General features: G+C 39.3%; 1 protein-coding gene across 1 annotated transcript in view; it reads right to left on the minus strand.

Moving 5' to 3' along the window:
- LOC106534000 (partitioning defective 3 homolog) overlaps window positions 1-11,671 on the minus strand; it is a gene marked incomplete at its 3' end in the record, with an annotated part of 82,156 nt that overhangs the window by 31,844 nt on the left and 38,641 nt on the right. The window contains 3 exon segments of the mRNA XM_014030496.1: window positions 1,482-1,517; window positions 6,856-6,984; window positions 9,083-9,222. Of these exon segments, the coding sequence (XP_013885950.1) occupies window positions 1,482-1,517; window positions 6,856-6,984; window positions 9,083-9,222 (305 nt within the window).

An 11,671-nucleotide genomic window follows, 5' to 3' on the forward strand; every position in this document is an offset into this window, starting at 1 on the left:
GTAATATTTGGCGTCACAAGTTTTTGCCATGGGTATTTTGTGGGTCAGAAGATAAAAAGTTTGGGAACCACTGCTTTAGAATTAGGGGAGCTAAATATTTGAGTTAGTGCTTTAGGGCTATTGCAACAAATATGTAGATTAGTGCTGCCCACCACTGTGTATATAGGAGCTACAGAGGTGCAGGTTAGAGCTGTTCGAACATTTCTCTGAAGAATTTAGAAAATATTAGAGACAAACTCCTGCTCTGATATGATTTGGTAGCTTGATCCACCATCTTGGAACTGTAAACAAACTGYCCTGAGGTGCACAACTCTGACTTTAAATAGCTTCACAATGACCTCATCGTAGTAAAATAAATTTGCAGGTTTTGTCTCCACAAAAAGTGAAGCGATGTGTGTTCTCTGGTTAAACACCGGACGTCTGGTTGCATTTTAAACCATCTGCAGAGGTTTTCTCTGACAATTATCTGCCAAAAAAACATTGCTTCCATCATCTGAACCTACACAACTTTAAATTGTGTTGTTCTGAAACACATTCATGCTGTTTTAGTATTAAACCTAATAAAAACACATTTAAAGTTGTTAAAGCAGCAGGTTTGTATTTATTTTTCACTGATGAAGCTGATGTACGTCGCCTCGTACGAACACGTGTGAAAGGTGGCGGCAGCGCTCRCAATAATCATTAATGTCCCCGTCATAATGTTGTGTCGTGACGAGCGCCGTCCGCACAGCTGGCTGATACAACTGCCAATCAAATTTACTGGCCAATTACGCCTCTAACGCGGCGTGCAGAGGCAAACACATTACTGCACTCAGCCAGATGTAACATGAAGGTAAAGCCAGATGTGAGGACGAGAAGTCTGCGGTTGTTAAAGGTTATGGAGATTTATGGAAATATAAATACTTTTTAAATATTTCCAATAGGACAGGAGGAGAATCTGGCAGCTGCCTCGACGTCAGAAAGGAAATTYGGGACAGGAAAACGTATTTTGCCAACATGTCGGTCGGTAAATTCAAGTGAGGAATGTGCCGCAGCCACCTCCGTCTGCATCCTTATTAATAAAGTGAAACTGTTTGTTATTCAGAGCACACAAGAGGAAGTCTGTAGCAAGAAGGTCAGACCGACAACCTTATCCCAGGCCGGGAAGAAAAGCCAACATCCAGAGCGTTGACTGAAGGGAGCAACGGAGGAAACGAWCCTGCAGCAGAGCTGATCAACCATTAAATCCTAATTTGTTTAAGCAACTTCAGGAAAAGGATTAAAATTAGTTTTACTGACTAACCCTTTATGCATGAGCAGTGATTTGCACTTTGAGCTACGAACGCAGGCTGGAGCTGTTGTTTTTTATCCCAACTGGGTGATAACATTCACTGTTTCCGGAAATTAATAACAGAACCTTTCTGCAAAGGCAYGATGGGATTTTATTTATTTATTTATTTTGGTGGGTTTGATTACTGGTTTGTGTTGAGGTGGAGTCTTACCGAGTCTCTGGGGCTTTGCTTCTGGGACTCAGTGCTCTAAAAGATGAAGGGAGGGGGGACAGAAGAACCAAAACAGTCAAACAAAATGTATTTACTGACAGAAAACATACAAATATCAGACGTGATGCTGCAGCTGGGGAAACATGCARGACATGGAAACTCCTCTGAGCAGACACAGAGTGACTCTGGTGAACATTTAGTCCTGAAATATTAACTCTGGATCTTTAAAAAGAGTGAAGAMCCATAATCTGAATGTCTTGTTTGTTTATTTCTGCAATAATTTCAGAAACATAAATTCAAACATCAACCACACTTCAAATATGGCTGTTTATCTGTAGGGAACAAATACTACATTTGATACAAAAAGTACGTAAAACAAGTGAAACTAGAGTAATTATATTTCCTGAGAAAATGCTTGTGTGAATGCTTATTGCTGAAAACTTTAGCTAAAATGTAACTGAAAATGTTTCATAGCAAAACAGTTAAAGCAAGTTCAATTTGAAAGCTGAAAGATGCACAAAAAAGTTTAAGTTAGCAGAAAAATTGCTAAAAAGAGCAAAAACACAGCTGAAAAAGCAGGAAAAAGCTAAAATTAGCATAAAAACAAACTAAAGGTAGCAGACAAGTAAAAATAGTACCCAGATGATGAAAGGGGTAKAAATGTCTAATTAGGAGAAAAAAATGTATGAAAGTACAAAAAAATTGAAAATTTCTTGTAAAGTAGCTAAAACATCCTGTAAGTGCAGTAAAACAGCTAAAATGTAGCTGAAAATTCTTAAATTAGCATAAGGAAGTATAAGGAGCACACATTACTAAACTAAGCAGAAAGAAACTGAAATAGCAACCAAAATGTGAATTTAGCTCAAAAAAGTAACTATAGCTAATAACAGCTGAACATTAGCTAAAATTACAACAAATAGCTGAATATAACAGAAAGCAACTTTAAGAAGCATAAACAGCTGAAASTGGCAGAAAAAAGTACAAAAAAGATGAAAAAAATTAGCAGAAGACAAGCACAAAGAAGCTGGATTAATTAAAGCTGAATTCAAGCTGAAATAGCAGAAAAAATGTAAAATTAGCAACAACAAAACAAGAGGCTAAAATGAGCACAAGGAAGTTAAAAAGAGCAGAACCAGAACAAAAGGTGCAAGGTTCTGTCTCCCAAACAAACAACAAAAAATCATTTTTAAATACATTTAAATATCAAAATTTTATCTAAATTCTGAAAGTAAAAATGCTTTGAGGCATTCCTGGCAGCTCCAAAGTCCGCCCACACACTCAATTTGTTTTGTTGGACCAAGTTTCTCCTGCTTCTCCAAAAACTTTGTCAGCTGTTAAAAAAATTAATTTAAAAAAAAGAAAGGATTGTTTTTGTTTGACTAATTTTCATCTTGGCTATGCGTCTCACTCTGTTATATAATCATGTTGTGCAATGATACACTCGCTGAATTTGGATTGAAATTGGTTGGAATCAACGGTTATCACATTTAGTTTTGTCCAGTTTTTTTAAGATGAAAGAAAATACTGGGTTTTAGTAAGTATTTCTCTGAAAAGTTGCCCAAATTCAACATAAAGTCAAAGCGCAACAACAGAGTACTATAATCTGGGTAAATAATGTAAATTACACATAATTAGCCCATTAACAATAGAGCATAATAAGCATTTGCATGAGAAAAGAAATATTTTAGAAAATTCAACCAGTTTCACATTGAATAGGTTCCTTCATTTGCATCTAAATATTAATAGGTCCTGTTTCATGTCTGCAAGGATTTGGGGGCAACTGGAGCAGAAATACAGCAGCTSCTGTCTTTATGTTTTCATTATTCTGCATTAAGTGTAATTTATTTACCTGAGGAAGTGACATGTGTGATTTAAACTTACAGYGCTGGTAAAAAGAAAGTCCTCTAGAACTGTTTGGTCTACAGCATAACTCCTCCACCACAGAGCCTGACAGTTATGCTGAAATACTAACCTCGACACCAAGAATTACCTGTTCAAAACATCAGTACCTGTACCAAGAACCACTGAAGGAAACCACAAGAAAACCTCTGAAGACACTGAACTCAACTCCTCTTTGATCTGACTGCTGCCGTCCACACTATATCTCATTCTTTCTGGTACTCCCCTCGATTCGTTCAAATCATATCTGTCTGATTGGACTCAGTTTGTCTCGCTTCAGTCTTTCTGTTCTCAGTTATCCCCCGTCTCCACTGGCGTGCCCCAAGGTTCTGTCCTCGGGCACCTCCGCTTTAATATTTCCCTTCTTCCTCTAAGTTTACATCTTCCATAAATTTGGTGTCCATTTCCAACGTTACACTAATGACACCCAGCTCTACACTCCCACCCTCCAACCACACAGACCTGTTGAGCTTAATCACTGTTTTTTATAAAAAAAATTCTCCTGACGATAAAACAAAACTCATCCTTGTTGGTACTGAAAACTGTATTTCAAAATCTGAACATCTCCTCCTCATATGCRCCTCAAGTCAACTCTGGGTGTCATCCTAGACATCACACTTTCCTTTATTTGGTGTACTTTTTAATTTAATGTAGGATTTTTTTTCTTTTATCTATGTAAATTTTGCACTATTTTTCACTGACGTATGTTTCATGTTGTGCAGTTTCCTTGARTGTCCTGAACAGYGGTGGGCAATGCTAATTTAAATTTTGGTTGCACAATTTCTAAAGTGCYAGTCAATTTCTTTAGGTCCGCAAGTTCAAAAGAACATATGCTCAATAATACTTAGCGGAGCTAATATTAAAGCGCAACATAATCTCCATTTACGAGAAAACATCCAGGTAAGAGAAAAGTCAGCGCTTTACTACCATCTAGTGGTAAGAGTATTTTCTTTGACAGATTAGCACATATCAGTGCAGAATGGGGAGGTGATTCGTAGAAACAGACTTTTAAATCATGGTTGTAAAACAAAAAATTATTGTTGATTGCTAGTTCTGCTGCTTCTTTGTCATTTTCTTATGTTTTTGGCAGGGCTTCAGTAAGAAAACATGCAGATACTGTATATTAATAATTTTAAACCGTTTGTTGTAAAACTGAAGCAATGCATTCTGGGTAGGCTACAGGACACAGAACAGAAACTCTGTTCTTTTCAAAATAAGAGTGTGAATTTAAACTGTTCTGTGTTTCTTTCTTTACTAATATTTATTTATTTAAAATTTATTGCCGCGAAGTCCCTTGGAGAGGAGTAGGAGTAACAGGAGTAACTTTAGGTGCTGTAGTCCACTTCCTGCTTTTGGAGCGTCACACCAGAGTTTAACCAAGCCAAGCCCTTGGTTTGTATGCAGACCAGAGCACACTTATAAATTCACAGCTTCTCAAACAAACCAGACTTTCTAGGCAATCGAACTGGAGTTTGATTAAAGCAGACTAAACAGTTCTGAGGWGAAAACACCCCAAGAGAAAAGACACTTTCACTCGGCAACTTTTCCAAACAAGCCATACCTGATCAGTCTGCTTTAATTGCTCTCTGGTGAACTGTAAAGTTTTCTCTTGACAGTATCTGCCAAGACAAGTGCTAAGTCTTTAAATCAATGCTGTTCAGTTTAGTTAAAACCCAGGAGAAAACCTAAAAAGACGCCCCAGACGTTCATTTTGAGCACCGGCCCTCGTCTCTCCCCGGTCACATTCACCGTGTGGAGCTGATAAACAGGGATCACATAAATCCAAGACTGCAAACCAGTCAAACTTAAAGCCCTGCACTAATCTGGAGATGAGTATCGACCACCGCGGCCGTCCATCTTGAACTTCACCCCTGGCGACAGCCGGCCAGTCGCCTCATCTGCTTCCTTTTCTGACTTCATTGTCTCCAATCAACCGTTTGATTGACACCACTTGAATGGCTGTTTGTGCCGTTAACAACTCCAGTCTTCTGGTCGTACTGGCAGAAGCCTCGTTTTATGACAGTAGAAGAAAGTCAGTGTTAAAGCTGGTGAGCTAAAAGCTGAGGAGATAGTGAATAATCAATGCTGCTGAGGAGGAAAGGTGGTGATTTCGATTATTCTTCGCTTCGCATTAAAGAGCCTGTTGGGTTTGAGTGTTCTGCTCCAGCTCATCTTAACCTGCATCCTTGTGATTAGTTTCTTCCTAGATAATAAAATACACAAACTTACCGTATTTATTCATGTATAATACGATCTCATGTATAATACGACCCCCACCCCCTTTTTTGAGCTTAAAAAGCATAAAAAATTGAATCCTCAAACTACCTCCAATTTCATAATGATCACTGGACTGTTCATTTTATTTTAACAACATATGTACTAAAAGGTATTTTGACAACAAATATATATCAGCTGTAGCAGCATCATATGAATTCTGGCATTTTACACATAGTCCACCAGGAGGCGCCAACACAAAAGTCAGAGACTTCACATGAGATTTGGACCATCTTGTGGGGGAAAAGCAGATTACTTCCTACTCACTAGCGCCCCCTCTGGTGGGGAAACCTTTTTCAGGGATACAATTTTTTTCAGAACACCGGTAGATGGCAGCCATTACAGACGAACATGTGTTTGTATTTGTTCGAGGAGCGGCCCGGTCACACGCTAATGTCATTAGTTCGTTATCATTACTAAGGTGCAGGACTGCTTTTCCCCCTTTTTTTTCACATCATGTCGCCTGCCTGGATCTGTTGTTATCTCGCTCTGAAGCATGGAGGAGTGTCAGAGGTAAGCTCGCTTTAACTGCTTTTTACAACGTGGTCTCATTTCTGTACTCAGGCATTTAGCCGATATTTCAGTTAAAATACATAAGTAAAAATATTTATCCGAGTATAATACTACCCCCCAACTTTATGGATGATTTTATGGATTAAATTTTACGTRTTATTCTTGAATATATATGGTATATAACTGCTCAGAAAGTTTTATGTGTCTATTAGTGTAATGTAACGCCTGATTGATATTCAAGCCAGGCGTGTTTTTCACTCTTTGCCTACAAACCTGCCCCGAGTCTCTCTGTTCATCCAAACAGCCGTCAATCTGTGAGTCAGCTCAGAGGTAAAACCCAGAGAGGGAGGTGGAAGTGAAGACACACACAGAAGGTTTTCTTAAGAAGGAGAGGAAAAGTGGGAGGGGAGGGTGAAAGATAAAAAGATAAAAACACAGAAGACAGGGGGTTGAAGGAAATAAAAAGAATAAATTGAGCTCGGAGTTTCCTCAGAGGAGCTTGATAACAGAGACGTGTGAGGAGTGAGTCAATCCATCTGCATGCTCCGGGAGCTGGTTGTTTTAACTCAAAAATGAGAACAAAGAGCTCAGGGCGAGCGCTAACAGACAGGGCAGAGAAACGTGAGCAGACRATAAACTCTCCATCCATGCAGGGGGAGGGAGGGTGGGACGTGGACGTTAAACGTACCACTTCTCGGAGAAGGAAGGCCTCCTCCTGACGCAGAACCAGCAACCCGACGGCCCCGCCCATGGGCGTGTTCCTGAGCAAAGCCACCACCTCCTCCTGGGTCCGCCCGTTCAGGTCCACGCCGTTCACCTGCACACAACACCAGCTGCTTTAGAGACGTCAAAGAGGAGAAAATAACTGATGTTTCCCGGTTATATATACAGAATCKGCCTCTTCTAAACAACAACGTCACTGTGAAACAAGCCTGCTTATCTGAAACTCAAAAAAGAAAAAAGATGGAGCTTTTTCAATTTGTAGTTTTAAACCAATCAGCTGTTCAGTGAAGCTGAATTCAACTGAGATGGAAAAGTAACAAAATAATAAACAGATTAAATGTTGTGATTTTTCAACCTCCATTTTGTTGTGGGGCAAAAGAATGCAGATAAACAGTGATTTTACAGAGTATTTTCTGTGTATATCAAACATATTTTATTCAGTAGGGCTGCAACGATACAGAAAATTCACGATACGGTTCGATACTTTAGTCTCACAGTTCGATGTTTTTTTTTATATAAAAAAGACAAATTTCCATGCCCTTTTTGACTTGTAATTTATTGAAATTAATTATGAACATTTGTTTAACTTCAAAAGTATAGTTTTCTTTAAGTATAGTTGCTGAAACAGCAAGTTTCTCACAGGATCTGCACTCAACAATGCAGCCTAGGTGGAGTAGTCGAACACAGATCCACTGATCCTTCAACACAGAGCATCTTCAGAAGACAAGCTGATAAAATAAATAAAAAAAACTGTTTTATTCCATTCAAGTGTGTATTGAACCTAAAGCGCTGTATTGAAYGGTTTGATATGGGTACATGTATTGTTGCACCCCTATTATTCAGATATTTATGAACCTCTTGTGGAAATGAGGAGACAAACGGATGCTTCCAGCGTTCGATCGATTCACATGACCTGTTTTAATCAATCTAACAAAAAAAAAATAAAAATAAAAAAACCACAAACACTGAAATTCTGTTTCAATTTGTGTCAAAAGCAGAGATTTCAAATTATACAGCGGTTTTTAAATTGTGTTTATGGGACAAGTAAAACTGGAGTTACAATAAATCGTTTACACCACTTTTTCTCCTGAAAATGATTGTTCTGTTTGAAGTGCGTTGCAGCCTCAGACAGAAACACGGTTATTTCGCGGAAAAAACAGCTCAGTTTACTGTTAATCTCATTTTTCTCTCGAGTCCAAAAAATACAAACCCCCTGGTCGTCCTTTCTGAACGAGACCCAAAGGTACTTGTCAAAGGTTAAAAAAATCGGCATTAAAAAGAAAATAAAAAGATGCGAAAATTGAATGGAGTTTGGCGGAGGGAGAGACGGTGAAAGCAGGACTGAGTAATTAGGTTTATGATATTTAGCATGGTTGGATTTTATATTTAGGGTGTAGTTTGTGTTTAATCTTTAGTTTAGTCAGTTTTACTTTGTTTGAATCAAAACAATGCTTTTCTTTAAACGAAAAGCAGAACTCGGAGGACATGGTCTCTCCTAACATTTCTCGCTCTTGCAGTAAAAAATTATTCTTTCTGGATGTTTTTTATGTGASAGTGCAGTCCTTTACAGCAACTTTTCACCATTTTCCCATTTTACAAAGCATTTCGTACCACTGCCCTGTGTGACATGATGTGTGTCTTGAATTGCAATAAATCCTGTTGAGCATTTCACGGAGTACTTTTTTATTCTTGGATCTCGTGTTTCTGTCTAGGTAAAATAAAGACTTCCACGACAGTCCTCATAAAACTGTTTAACTCGACTCATTTTAGTCTTTCTTTAACCAAAGCTGCACACGGATTGTTTTCTAATTGGAGAAGCCGATGAACTTTTGACTTCAAAGTAAAAGCTAAAAGTTTTAAACCACAAATTCTGAGCCGAGCAAATTAATCCTTTATGCAAATGTTTTGAAATGTGCCAGAGACACAACGTTTAAAAAACTGTTCTGTTGCTGCAGCACAAGAATTTGAAAACACGCTTTTGATTTCAGAACAGGACGCAAYGATTTCCATTTCAAACCGATCGAGGATTAATCAGTTCCACTTGACTTTAAAACAGATGGTGTGTGTGTTTGACAGATAAGAGTTGAAACATACAAAGATCTGTTCAGTGGAAATAAACATAAAAACGTGGCTCGGATCAAACAATCTCATAACTCAGCTTTCTGGATWTAAATCTTGAAAACTTGTCTCACCTCCAACAGCCTGTCTCCGGCCTTGAGGCGGCCATCTTGGATGGCAGCTCCTCGAGGAAGAATGTTCTTCACGTAGATGGGTGCCGAGCCTCCGATGGGAACGTCCCGTGACGTTATACTGAAGCCGAGCCCCTCTGGACCTGTGTGGAGGGAAGAGAAACAGGAAAGGTGGAAGGTTTAATGGTGGGAACTGGTTTTACACGACGGCTACGTCTCACTCAGGGGCTACGTCTGTCTAAGTCCTCATTTGTAGCCAGAAAACCTCAAAAAGAAAGGCTGCGTTTGAGTGTTTTTCCTGGCCAAGGATATCCCAGGATTCATTGCACCGTCAGAAACTGAACAGGAAAATCAAGACTTTTTTTTACCAAGTCGGCATAGTTTGGAAAGTCAGCACGGACCAAATAATTTGTTTTTACATGTTTGTTTAGCAAATTAGCTGATTAAATGTATGCTGTTGTTAAATAAAATGCAACTGAAAGTACTGATCCTGGAGCTATTCCCCAAATATTAATGTTTTTTATTTTTTTATATCATGTGCCAAACTTAAGGCCCGCGAGCCAAATGTGGCCCACCACAGTATTTCATTTGGCCCGCGATAGCTTCAAAGATGTACCAGCATCTTAAATACAAATGTACTACTACTACTACTACTACTGGCAAAAAAGATGACAACGAAGACGAGAACAGGAAGTAGAAGTAGTAGTAATATCACAGAAGTAGTTAAAGAAAGTAGTAAACTCACCGACTACAATTTCCCAAAAACACAGCATAYGTAGCCGCTCCCAAGTAGGGACTTGTCTCTGGAAAGCCTCGATAAAAGACGCCGACGTCTCCTCCGATGATGAGTGCTAGTGTCGTGGTAGCAACATGCTATGTGTTTACATCCATCGCAGCCATGTTTATGACTTATCGCGAGATCAAACGTATTCACGTGTGACTTTAATAGCATTTCTTACTTAATGGAAACACTGCAGTTGCGAAACTATGTTTTTTCGACATTAACAGAATATCGACAAAGTTTTGCGCACATTTGCAATGGAAACGCAGCTAGAGTTTATGAGATGTTAAAACASTGTTTTTATGCAGGAGACACCAGGTAAAGCTCAGTTATTGTTTCCTATCATTGCTCAGTCATAACAACCGTAATGCTTTTATTTGCAAAGTTATTCTTCTAGAGAAAAGAAGCGTTTTAATACTGAAGGCACATGATATAAAACGTAACTCTTCTGTAACATTTCACAGCCGTTTTTTGCAGCCAGACYGTGGAAGGTGTGGCCTCCATGGGCTGCAGCCCCTGAACTGGGACAAAACAAACTCTTCTCTTTTGTTTCCATCCCTGAAGCTCAAACCGGTGAGAAACCAGTTCATTTCCAGCTCCGCTCTCAYGAAGGCAGGAAGAACAGATTGGGAAACTGTTGGGAAAGAAGTGAAAATGATGGTTGGATTAGGGCTGAATACCAGGAGCCAGCTGATTCAACTCAGAGTTGTCGATTACATCACGCGTCGACAGGAAGTCGTCAGTAACTCCAGCAGCTTTCCTGGGAGTCTTCCACAAAGATATAGTGCTGTGAGGTGAAACAACTGCATGTTTTTTGTTTTTTTTTAAAAGCCAAACCAACGCAATAATTACACACGGTTACATTCTATAAGAGAGGAAGTTCAGCCGGAAGACTTTTAGAACTTTTGCTTGAAATTTAATTAAAGCTTGAAACTGAAAGAGAAAAAACTGCTTTAATAAGAGACTGAACTTCCAGGGGCAACGGAGGCTGTAAGAAGGCCTCGCTCTTTCATTATCTCCATCTGTGGAAACCGGAGTAGATTCTAGTGCAAAAATATTAAAGAATTAAGGTCAACGTTATGATTCATTAATGAAAAAACATTCATTTAAGAGCGGCCCTGTTGTATCGGAGCCGTGGCCTTAATCCATCCTGCCTGTTAGACAGAGCTGATGCAAAGAAGAGGAAAACACTCAGCCGTTCTGTTTTACATCCTCAAACTAATCCCCCCCTCATTGATGAAGCAATCAGCTTCCCGCAGGCAGCCGAGGGCCGTTACTACTCTCACCGGTAAACCTGAGCACGGCTTCCCGGCTTAAAACAAAGAGGAGGATCTTTGAAACTCCCATTAGCATGATTAAGACATACCTGAGCCATTTCCTGTGCAGAACAGGACCCTGTGATTGATTTGGATGCGCGGCGGGATTCGCCATTTCCAGCGCGTAAACAAAGTTTAATCTGTGAGGTTCGAGTCGCTCCTCCGAACAAAAAAACGGAGGAGCGGGAGTCGCTGCTCATCCCTGCGAGCGTCCGCTCCCGCTACGGCAAACAGAGCGTCACACAGCAGATCGTGRTTTTAAAAAAACCAGCGTTGTATGAAGTACCACAAAGTGATACTCAAGTAAAAGTACAAGTATCTTACCAAAAAATTACTTTGGTAAAAGTTTAAGTCTCCTTTAGGAATAGTACTTGAGTAAAAGTCTTAAAGTATTTGATATTTTTGTACCTAAGTATTAAAAGTAAAAGTATTGATTTAAAACGAGCAGTTAGATTTTCTGTAAGGACATTTGTTAGGAGGTGACCTCCCCAACAC

Source organism: Austrofundulus limnaeus, unplaced genomic scaffold (genome assembly GCF_001266775.1).
Source record: "Austrofundulus limnaeus strain Quisiro unplaced genomic scaffold, Austrofundulus_limnaeus-1.0 Scaffold1071, whole genome shotgun sequence".
Lineage (NCBI taxonomy): Eukaryota > Metazoa > Chordata > Actinopteri > Cyprinodontiformes > Rivulidae > Austrofundulus > Austrofundulus limnaeus.